Source organism: Sorghum bicolor, chromosome 4, assembly GCF_000003195.3.
Source record: "Sorghum bicolor cultivar BTx623 chromosome 4, Sorghum_bicolor_NCBIv3, whole genome shotgun sequence".
NCBI classification, from domain to species: domain Eukaryota; kingdom Viridiplantae; phylum Streptophyta; class Magnoliopsida; order Poales; family Poaceae; genus Sorghum; species Sorghum bicolor.
The window spans coordinates 61,265,063-61,276,810 of NC_012873.2; the positions used below are offsets into that span (position 1 = coordinate 61,265,063).

Sequence of the window (11,748 nt, forward strand, 5' to 3'; positions counted from 1 at the left end):
TCAGGTGACAGGAAGGATAGATATATTGTTGGAAAGAGCTCAAGATTTTGTACCGAAAACAAAAGCACACCACACATGCGAACATTTCTTCTTCATAGATCATAGTCTCTGGATTTTTCTTCTTTCCAATTCACCCATGCTGAGATTTTCCTCAACCAAAAAAAAAAAATCCGTGAGATGAGCATCGGCGAGGCTGACTGACCGGCTCTATCACTCACATCACAGTTCACCAATAATATCCTGACCCGATCTGGGGCTCCACGACTATACACGGGACGTCAACCGGTGGAGCTCAGATTATTTGCATGCGATGCACCGTCCGTAAGCGAGCCTGGCAAACTAAAACCCTGCAGATTATTGTGAACAAGGCGTGCAGCAACGACGATTTTTTAGACTCGCAAACGAGCGGTGCTCATGGAGCGCAGGTGACCCCGATCGCCCCATCCACCAACCGTTGCCGATCACAGATATTATTGGCGCACATCGCCGTTGCTGTCTCATCAACTGCACGATGCCCTCTGGCCGTGGCTCGTGCCGATTCTTGTACCGCGGCCACGAATCAACCGATCGAGAGAGACCTTTCCAATATTATTTGTGCGCGTAAATGGCAGCTCCGAATTGCCCTCGTCTTCTCGGATTGGGTGGAGTGGAAGCAAGGGCGAATGGGCGATCTGTGCACGGGCGGAGCTAGGAGCTAGTAGTTATCCGTTTGTTCTTCCACTGGCTCGTAAATTTCACCGGATGGAGACGGCAATTGGAGGCAGCGGCGACGGCGAACCCCGGCCGTGCCCGTGCTCTCCGCCCGTCGCGTCCCCGTTGCAATCACGACGTCCCCTGCACGCGCTTTACCTGTGGTCCTCTCCGGTTTCGCTCCACTGTGCACAGCACACTGCATTATTTATTTGTGTGGGAGGAGCCACCAGTTGTTTGGGACAGATACTAACTCTGTTGCGTACCATCAGGCATCAGTATAGGTTTGTTTGGTTGTGTCTGCTTCTTGGATTGCTGCTATCTGTATCCTTGGAATCTCTTGCCATATATATCGGCGGTGTCGCTTGCACGCATTCGTTCGCTATGATTCTTACGAACAAAAATCTGAGCGTAGTGTGGGGACGCTGAGCTGATAGCTTGATACTACAGATGACTTAAAAAGCTGGTACTCCCAACTTGTGAATTCCAGACAGGTTAACGGGATACCTTTTCTGTGAAAACTTGTGAGTACCTATTTTCTGTGGAAAGTTAAACTGTGTCTCATATCCGTGGAAACATTTGCACAGAGGTTAGTGAGGCAATGCAAGCGAGACTGCAGTGTCAAGGTGGAAATCAATAGTTGAAGTAACAGTCTTGCGCTTATCTGATCCAGAGAAGGTAGTAGGGCCATGGAGGGGAACGGGAGGAGGACGACGACGATGGCGACGAAACAGTGAGCATCAGAGCCTGGCGATGAGTGGTGGCGGGGGACGAGGAGGCTACCGTGTTGGAGCGGAAGCAAAGAGTCGACATGGACAGGAGGGCCCCCCCAATCCACATCCAAATCCAAATAATAATGTTGGCATTTGGGGGAAAATGATGATATCAAATTGTTTGGATAAAGAAATGTTGATGTATGACTGGAAATTCACAAAGGTGCTAATATGCTATTTCCAATATATAACCACTCTAGGGCTCTTAATAAAAAAAACTATAGAACCTTGATACATCGAACAAAAGGAATGTGCCTAAGTTTCTACGGTCGTTTATGGAAAGAACTAAACTTCCAAAGTTCTAATATTAACCCATCGTACCGTGTGGGATAGTACCATAAATTGTTTTTTAGTTAAACCATATTTGTGCGTTGCAACGAGAAAAAAATAATATAGGCAGACATCAATAGAAACATTAAGCAAGCACCAGCTATGAGGACACAAAGGAGGATGCATGCAAAAGCGTGTGTGCGCAGCTTTATAATTATGCATCATATGTTTGGTTGATAAGTTATAGCTGAAAATACTATTCGTTGATCTGCTAAATAACTGGCAGATTCGGCACATAAGCTCAAACCAACAGGCTGGACCTTCCATGGTGTAAAAGTGAAACCTAAAAACATTTCACACGTCACTACTCAAAACTAGCATCACTCTTCATAACTTACAATGGATAGGCATAACTGGTGGGCCAATCAACCAATAAAAAACTAAGGTGTTGTTTAATTCTAATTTTTTTTTGGCAAAATAAACACTATAGCACTTTCATTTGTATTTGATAAATATTGTCCAATCATGGACTACCTAGGCTCAAAAGATTCGTCTCGCAAATTACATACAAACTGTGTAATTAGTTATTTGTTTTATTTATATTTAATGTTTCATATATGTACCGTAAGATTCGATGTGATGGAAAATTTGATAAATTTTATAAATTTTTTTGAACTAAACAAGGCCTGAACCAATCCTCCATTTGTTCTGCTCTCTCTCTCTCTCACTGTCTTGTCAAAAGCCGGCCTGATTGTTTTTTAAAATCATCCAGCACCGGCGCTTGTTGATGCATCGCTCCAAAAAATTGTAGAACAGACATCACTACATGCAAGGTGTGGAGTAATTCTCAAATACTCTCTCTCCTCTACAAGTTTCACGCTGTGGAGGGCTTTATTCATGCTTGAATCCGCCTTTCTACAACTTTTTTCACTAAAAGAAAAATTAGACGGATGTAATTGGGCTTCACTAGATTTGGACTGGATTTGCACATTGTAATTCTAAAAAGGTCATATTCTAATTTAGCTGAGCTGTAGAGTCCATACAGGCCCTTAGTGTATTTGGGGTTATTTTTTGTGTATTAGTAATGGTGGTTAACTTTAATTTATCAATATGTGTAGTCGCACTTCTATTTATTTTCCAATTAATATTGTAATTTCTAGGACTTAAGAATTACCTGTGAACGCTCGTTTTATACTTGGTAAGTCCGGTTCTATGTTACAGCACTGAGATGTATTTTAGTTTGTTTGCTTTATTTTTTTCCTTTACACATGCCCTTTTTCAACATAATAAAATGTAGCGCTCCAAAATCTCCCTGAGTTTCAATATGTATTGCAGTTTTTTTTTATGACAAGGATCAGCCACCACTTCTATGATTAGTATCTTCCGATATCCTCATGTGCTCGCCTATATATGGCCACATATATGCCAGCGGCAGGAGCACTTCTAGCACGCAAATTTGGTAAGCAGATCGCGGTCGCGCTGCTACATAATAATTAGACAGCAACCCAACCACCTTCTGACCTAAGCTTTTTGATCCAAATCTAGACACATTGATCTAGAGGTTGCAGAATGGAGAGAACATTGATCACCTCTAACCTCTCCATGAGTGCACATGCTTCAAGATCGTCCGGGAGGGTTCACTACATCTCTCCTGCCGCCTCTGCTGCTGCACAGAACTCCAGCTACAGGAAGAAGAAGAAGAGCGCCCCGTCTCCGCCGCCGTCGGCCGCCGCAACTGCCACCGTTGTCACCTCCCCTCCGGCCACTGACAATGTTCAGTCCAGTGCAGTGAAGCAGACCGGGCGACAGGAGCTGGAAGAGCTCGTGGCCACCAAGGCTAACACTTCAAGAATTGCAAGTGCGCCGAGCCAAGCTCAGGCTCGGGCTCAGCCTCGCCGCCGGCCTGCCCCGGCAGCCACGTCCCTGCCGATGGCGTTCTGCAGCGCGTTGGAGGAGGCGATCAACACGTTCGTCGACCCGCCGGCGCTGCGGCCGTCCGTGGACCCGCGGAACGTGCTGTCGACCAACTTCGCGCCAGTGGACGAGCTGCCGCCGACGCCATGCCCCGTCGTGCGCGGCGCCATCCCGCGCTGCCTCGCCGGAGGCGCCTACATCCGCAACGGGCCCAACCCGCAGCACCTCCCGCGTGGGCCGCACCACCTCTTCGACGGCGACGGCATGCTGCACTCGCTCCTCCTCCCGACGGCGGAGTCGCCGTCGTCGGACCCCGTCCTGTGCTCGCGCTACGTGCAGACGTACAAGTACCTCGTGGAGCGTGACGCGGGAGCGCCGGTCATGCCGAACGTCTTCTCCGGATTCCACGGCGTGGCCGGGCTGGCGCGCGGCGCCGTCGTGGCGGCCAGAGTACTCACTGGGCAGATGAACCCAGCCGAGGGCGTGGGGCTCGCGAACACCAGCCTCGCCTTCTTCGGCGGCCGCCTCTACGCGCTTGGCGAGTCGGATCTCCCGTACGCCGTGCGCGTCGACCCGGCCACCGGCGAGGTGACCACGCACGGCCGGTGCGACTTCGGCGGCCGTCTCTTCATGGGCATGACAGCTCACCCGAAGAAAGACCCCGTCACCGGCGAGGTCTTCGCGTTCCGGTACGGCCCCGTGCCGCCGTTCGTCACCTACTTCCGGTTCGACCCGGCCGGGAACAAGGGCCCCGACGTGCCCATCTTCTCAGTGCAGCAGCCGTCGTTCCTGCACGACTTCGCCGTCACGGAGCGGTACGCCATCTTCCCGGAGATACAAATCGTCATGCAGCCCATGGGCATGGTGGCGGGCGGCGCGCCTGTTGGGTCTGACGCCGGCAAGGTGCCCCGGCTCGGCGTGCTCCCCAAGTATGCCACGGACGAGTCGGAGATGCGGTGGTTCGAGGTGCCGGGGTTCAACATAATGCACTCGCTGAACGCGTGGGAGGAGGCCGACGGCGAGGAGCTGGTGCTGGTGGCGCCCAACGTCCTGTCCGTGGAGCACGCGCTGGAGCGCATGGAGCTCGTGCACTCGTGCGTCGAGAAGGTGCGCATCAACCTGCGCACGGGCGCCGTGTCGCGCACCCCGCTATCGGCGGGGAACCTCGATTTCGGCGTGATCCACCCGGGCTACCTCGGCCGGCGCAACCGGTACGGGTACCTCGGCATCGGCGACCCCATGCCGAAGATCTCCGGCGTGGCCAAACTGGACTTGGACCGCGCCGGCACGGGAGACTGCACGGTGGCGCGGCGCGACTTCGGGCCCAGCTGCTTTGCGGGGGAGCCGTTCTTCGTCCCCGACGACGTGGAGGGGAACGGCAACGAGGACGACGGCTACTTGGTGTGCTACGTCCACAACGAGCGCACTGGCGAGAACCTGTTCGTGGTGATGGACGCGAGGTCACCACAGCTGGACATCGTCGCTGAGGTGGAGCTGCCCACCCGTGTCCCCTACGGCTTCCACGGCATCTTTGTCACGAAGGCCGAGCTCCAGGCGCAGCAACAATGATCAAAGCACCAGGCGTTCGTCTTCTGTTTACCTGCTGTAGTGCTGAGGATCTGTACCACAGGATTCCAAGAGAAACACACACACCGCTGGATACTGAATAGATTGTAGTAAGAACAACTCTAGGCCACATAGCATTCACTAATACGAATTATGTTGTATAGCATTCACTAATACGAATTATATTGTATTGCAAATGTAGCAGAACCCATAAAAAGGGTTCATGAGTAGAATTGATATGAAATTTCAAGATTTTACTGGAATAGTACAATGTTCATATCGATGGGTCCACCACCGACTTTGTGGACTGTGCACGGTGCACGGAAACAGGGCAAGGGGTTGGGACAAGGGCAACTCAACCGACGAGGCCCCGACAAGCCGACACACAAGGCGTCAGCCAAGAGCAGCACAATGACAATTGCTGGAACGAAGCGGGAGCACATGTCAAACGTGCGAGGGCAACGCAAAAGCTGCGATTCCAGAGTTCAGCGTCTAATAGAAACATGGTGCAAACTGTGGACAATATGATTATACGAGCTGCTCTACAAATTTTAGATGTATGTAGATGTAGCAATTAACAGAATACATGCTACTTTTCTTCAGTTCCCCAGTGGGCCTCACATTGCATTTGGTGTCAGGGCCATCCAACATCATAGAGTTGTTAAGTCTCATAAAACCAACGAACATACACCTAACCTGTCAAATCTCTCTTGTAACTAACCTACTGCTCCTACAAGGGTAGACTGAAATTTTACATGATAAAATCAAGATTATTGTCTGTGGTATTTCTGTATTTCACTCTTTTTTATGAGTCTTTTTCTGTATCCATAGTTTCAGTAAGAGGGGGTACCTAAAAGAAGTTAGATCAAACACCTCCAAATTCTCAAGACTCATGTGGCACATCCCGCAGCCTAGAAAGAGATATAAAGGGCACATTCTTTGCAACATGAGAAGGACCATCAAGTGACTCCGATGCACATTTTACATAAGATACTCCAATGCCAGGCAGTTTTTCTCTGTGCCGTGCCCAGGTCACAAGGTATAAACCAGAGATGATTAGAAGTCCTCCAATAATACTGCAAACAAATAATGCTGATTATACATCAGAGTTTGGATCAAAAGAAATGAGAAACATGTTAGAAACTAGTAAGTTCACTGACGTTAGGATATGAGTGGAACATCAATATGCAACAAAATTATGTACCACATACATCTGTTTACCTGACAGTCTGGAACAATACTCTTCACACAAAAATGTAAGGAAAGGCTAGGTGATTGAAAAGTAGAACAAATGATAACTTCATCTTACCTTCCAAGGTAAATTGGGCTTCCTAGAAAAATCATAGACAATAGAGCAGAGACCACTGGCTGAAGAGGGTTATAAAGTGCCACCATAGCAGGGCCCAATATTTTGTTGGACCATGTCAATAGGACATAATTAAGAGCGGATGCCATGACTCCCTGGAATATGGGAAAAAATGTGGAGTTTGAGTAGCAAAAGGCATGCATCAAATTGCATCAAATACTTAATTCATGGCCTACAAGACTAGTGCAAAGTGCAGCCATAGTCTCCTCCATACACAGCACAGATACAGAATCTCAAATTCATAGTCACATACATGGGATCTTACTCCACTGCATCAGTACCAAGTACTAAAAAGTAAGTTATCACATATATAAGATAGCTATGCATTTGATGTAAGAATTTTACATGCAAAATAACACACTAGGAAAACATAAGAACAGTAAATAATTGAAAACTTACAGCGTATACAACAGCAGCAAACTCAGATTGAGTCAAACTCCAATCGTGTTTATCATTTGTTGCAAAGACTCCTGAAATGACCATTAAAACCACCCCAAAGAAGTATGAGTATGCAGTCAGTGACAGACTTGAAGGATACTTCACCAAAATTGGAGCCTGATACATCAAGACACAGACATGGTAAGAATAATAGTCAAGAGAGCTTTCTGTGGAACATTAACATACTAAAGAAAGTGAAAGCCAAACTCAAATGCAGGTATGTGGCATAAGATAATGCTAATCCAATGATGTCATATAGATTATCTCCTTTTATAAAAGGCTAATTCAAATCACTACAGCAAGTTAATTTTTCTCTGCGACAAATCATCTAAATGTTTTCTAAATCTTGGTTTATATTCAATATTGAATGCTCTGAGTCTCTGATTAGAGGCTGGCTACATAGCATGTGCGGTGTGCTCCTACAAGAAATAAGGTAAACTTTCATCATTGTTACAGCTGCAAGCCTGCAAGGCAGCAAGGGTGCCAGGCATCCAGGACGGAAGGCTACCAGCAAGCTATTAAGGCTGAAATGTATATCAAACTATAGTGCTCTCAGTAGACTCGATCCATATAAGTCTTCATCTCGAATTACTGGTAGAACCCAAAGAGACATGCAGAACTCACACTGGATCGACCGTTTATTGGAAATTTAAAACTTAAAGTATCAAGCATCCCAAATGTTAGACAACAACATAGTATCTCAGCAACCTGAAAATCATTAATACCTGCAAAGCAAGATAAGTAGCCATACATAGACAGTTCCCTATCAAGCACAGCACTCCAATGTGAAACTTTTCCAGCCCAAATGCAATGAACAAAGATGTTAGAGGTCCGGCAGGCTCAGGCTGTGACATGTCAGCTATAACACCATGACTATGAACATCAAGCTCAAGCTCGCTGCTACCAAACACAGCTGGGCCTCTGTAGAGCACCATGAGAACAGCTCCCAGCACACAGACGACTGTGCCACCTATCTTGGCTCTGCCCTCGTTTGAGACCAAGCTCACCGTTTCGGTCCTGAAACACGCGGGGTGTTTTAAGTTCAAAAGCAAGTATGAATGTGCAGTATCTCGATTGAGAGACTAACCCCATGATGAGGGCAAGGATGAAGGTGAAGGCAGGAATAGACGGCTGAATGGCGGCTGCGTAGGTGGGGTTGGTGTAGCTGAGGCCAAGCAAGAACAGCAGCTGGTTCCCAAAGACGCTGCAAACCAAGCAAAGGAGGCATCAGAGCACGAAATTCCGCAGGCAAAGCAGTCAGCAGTCAGCGCTCAGCACTGCGTTGCGGATGAATCCCCTTTGTTGTAGCCCACTTGAGTGAGCTGGTGGCTTACCCAGTGAGCCCGAGAAGGAAGAATGAGCCGACGAGGCGCCAGGTGAGAGGCGGCGGACGCGCCTGCGCGGGCGAGACACGGTGCTGGAAGAAGGCGAGCGGCGCGAGGACGGAGAGAGCGAGGAGATCCCGGAAGACACAGAAGACGACGCGGTTGACCCCAACGTTGAGCGCCTGCTTGGCGATGACGTGGTACCCGGCGTAAACAAGCTGCACGCCCACCATCGTCAAGTGCGCCCGCCTCCCCTCGCCGTCCCGTTCCCGCGCCGCCATCCCCCGCCGATCTCGATCTCCCTCCGCCTCCGGTGGGCGGTCGGCGTCCCCTGCCCTTGCCGTCCACTTCACTTCTGGTGGGCTAGGCCCGTTGTTTCAATGGGCTAGTCTATATGGAAGCAGGCCGTTATTTTCCAAATTTTCGGGCCCACGCCTCGGTTCATGGCTTACCTACAGTCAGTTCCATTGCCTCCGTCCCAATAAGAATTCTACGTGCAGCAGCTCTCGATTAAAGTGTCCGATGTTGAATTAAATATACACGTAAAAATATCAATGTTTATAACGTTAAATAAGTATATTATAAAAATATATTTCATTATAAATCTAATAATATTTAGTATGATAAATATTATTTTTTATATAAATAAATTTGATTAAACTTGCCCTACTTTAACATGGCACTATTCTAGAATTGCATCTGCTCCTAGTCCTAACTAGAAGGAGCCCTGGGAAGGCACAAGGGCGGACGGAGGAGTATTCCAAGGTATTCATTGGAATACCCATGATTTTAATAAAACACACAAATATACATGTTAAAATGTTACTAGCATATTTGTCTTGCATTGTGGAAGAAAATAGCTTCCACATCCACACCAAATCCTCTTTGCCAAAGACTTATGATTGTGTGCATTGTTGCCTATTTATGTTGTAGAATTTTATTCACGTGAAATACCCTTGTGTAGCATCCTTGCTCCGCCACCTTACCATGGACAAAAAAGATCTTTGAGAGAACCGACCAATATATTGACTAATTTTTTTTCATCAGCATTTCACACTTTTTCCAATGCATGTTTCAGTATGGGTCCTCTTGCTTATTACTCGCATCTTATAGCAAGATAAAATCTGGTTTATCCTGTTCAGACGCTTTTGGCTTTAGGAGCCCTAATGTTGATGAAGAGGGTGCCTTGATGATGGGGGGTGTAAGATGAGTAATTGGGTCCACAGGCTAGTAGAAGGGCCTAAACTCCCACATCATCCTCAAAGCTCGGACTCTATGGTTTGGAAGCATCAAAACCGTTATGTTTCACAAGGTTTGACGCCAAGCTTAACGGAATGTTGCAGCTTGGTGCAGATTAACTCCATCCATGAGTGTTAGCTGGGCCTCAAGGGCTTTCCCTTTTTGATTGCCTACACCCAATGAGTATTAGGTTGGTTGAGGTCATGGTCAATTCTTTGTAACCATTAGAGGCGTGTAAGTACTCCCTCCTCTCAAAATAGAAGTCGTTATGGGATGCGTCAAACTTTATCAACTTTGACTAGGTTTATAGAAAATACGTGCAATATTTATATCTTTAAATAAGTTTATTATGAAAATATATTCAATGATCTATCTAATGATACAACTTTGAGTTTTTGAAAAGTGAGAAAAAGAAATAAAAAAGAAAAAGAAATAGAAGGAAGATAAAATATAAAAAATGAAAAAAAAGTAATAAAAACACATAAAAAGTAAATATAGAAAATAAATGAAGCATGAATAATAATAATAAAGAAACGAAATATAAGAAAAGAAAAAGAAAAGAGAAGAATAAGAAAAAAAAATCCACTAGAGATGTGGAAAGAACATACACATAACACGTAGTTGGACCTTCGTGCACCGATGTATTTTTAATGGGCCATTGCAAGGGGTAATAAAAGCCCATAAAAACAGATCCTGCTGCACAAGTTACCACTCGGACCGGATGACTCCCCCACGAATTGAGCCCAGCAATAGCCCATAGGGATGGTCCATGATGTTCCCGTCAGGATTTGCTGCCGGTCTAATGTTCTTCTCGAAAGTCAAAACATGACAAGTAATTTGATGCCCCTAATATTTGCAGGTAATTTAGATGATGGTTAATTTCCACTCCAAATTTAACAAATTCACCGTAGGGGCTTGCCCCTGCTGTTTGCCTAAAAGAAAACTCCACGCCAAAGCAATAGAAGTTGATGGGTTATAATTTCCGCTTAAAAACTAGTTGCAATGTTGTATCGCTCACAAGTGTCTATCTTTTTGTTTTTCTCTTGTAAGTGTTCTCTCATGCCATTTCAGCAGGAGATGAATGAAGTCAGAATAAATCCACTATCTGAAAAATCTCAATGGTCAAGACTAAGAACGCGTAGTCCATTGTTCTAGAGTTATCTTGAATTATTATTATTATTCTTGTCATACATAATAAGCTAAAAGAACTCTCTGCAGAAGGAATAATATTTTCAGATAGATCACGAAAAGGAGTTAGTCCCCTCATCAGAGACGCACGGGCCCTGTGTGGTTGCTGGAAGTGGAAGAAGAAATGCACCTAGATGGCTAGATCTAACAGGCCCGCACAATATCTCGGTAGAGTACCAAAAGTGGCCCACATCTCACGAAATGTGATCATCACACGATTCACATGTAAAGATTTCCTGACGTTTTGCGCACCGGCCAGCCATCCCTTAACTACCAGCTAAAAAGCTGTGGTCTGTTCTTCAATCATCACTGGTTCCATGATCATGATCTGTACGCAATCTCTAGCTTTTGGTGTGCGCTGCAGTAGTAGCGTAGTAGTCCCAGCGGGGGCCTAGCTATAGCTATTAGCTATACTGTGTCCATCAGACAGGCACACAACGAAATGCGCTGTAAAGCAGATTACGCCACGTACGCCCGGGTCGATCGGCTCGTGGATCGCAGGATCGCTAGTAGTGGAAACCAAACCAAGGCAGTTCATCGTGACTGTGATATCAAAATCTGAAGAGTGCCTTTTTTTTTCGCGTCCTTTTGATTCCTGAAAGCAACGCGTAGCCAGCTGCGAGCCTGCAACGTTGCTCGATCCTGCCTGGGCGCACATCATAGCACTGCAACTGCTCGCTCCTTTTCGTCTTTTTTAGCGGGCGATTGGTGGTGTTTTGGTGACGACGCGAGTGCGCGATGCGTTAAAAAAATTAAACAAGTATGTTTGGAAAAATCCTGGCGCATTAGCTTACCTTGGATCGCCTATTCTCTGCTTCCAGCTGACACAATCTCCGGCCAGCGATTGCATGCATGGATGCGGGCCTTGTTTACACTATCTTCAACAATCGTCACCCAAAATACAAGACCCATTTGACCTTTAATAGCGCTACACGTAAAAGGTTCCATACCTACCTATTTTTAGTCTTCTCCAACAACA

The 11,748-nt window shown here is 46.6% G+C and overlaps 2 protein-coding genes across 2 annotated transcripts; one reads left to right on the forward strand and one right to left on the reverse strand.

Moving 5' to 3' along the window:
• On the forward strand, nucleotides 3,062–5,481 carry LOC110434687 (zeaxanthin 7,8(7',8')-cleavage dioxygenase, chromoplastic-like). Its single transcript, XM_021459320.1, has one exon. It carries the CDS (start codon nucleotides 3,303–3,305, stop codon nucleotides 5,214–5,216), a length of 1,914 nt encoding a protein of 637 aa, XP_021314995.1. The 5' UTR covers nucleotides 3,062–3,302; the 3' UTR covers nucleotides 5,217–5,481.
• LOC8073863 (WAT1-related protein At5g45370) lies at nucleotides 5,780–8,661 on the reverse strand. Its single transcript, XM_021459322.1, has 6 exons — nucleotides 8,352–8,661; nucleotides 8,105–8,221; nucleotides 7,743–8,034; nucleotides 6,979–7,134; nucleotides 6,523–6,674; nucleotides 5,780–6,289 (listed from the first exon to the last, which is right to left on the reverse strand). The coding sequence occupies exons 1-6, from the start codon at nucleotides 8,621–8,623 to the stop codon at nucleotides 6,097–6,099; spliced, it is 1,182 nt and encodes a 393-aa protein (XP_021314997.1). The 5' UTR covers nucleotides 8,624–8,661; the 3' UTR covers nucleotides 5,780–6,096.

What these genes read in the sequence shown, in the direction of transcription:
- LOC110434687 (XM_021459320.1), top strand. Translation starts at nt 3,303, where the DNA reads ATGGAGAGAACATTGATCACCTCTAACCTCTCCATGAGTGCACATGCT.
- LOC8073863 (XM_021459322.1), bottom strand. Translation starts at nt 8,623, where the DNA reads ATGGCGGCGCGGGAACGGGACGGCGAGGGGAGGCGGGCGCACTTGACG. An exon ending in TTCCTTCTCGGGCTCACTGG is followed by an intron (nt 8,222 to 8,351) that starts GTAAGCCACCAG and finishes CTTGGTTTGCAG; the next exon opens with CGTCTTTGGGAACCAGCTGC. An exon ending in TTGCTGCTGTTGTATACGCT is followed by an intron (nt 6,675 to 6,978) that starts GTAAGTTTTCAA and finishes CCCATATTCCAG; the next exon opens with GGAGTCATGGCATCCGCTCT.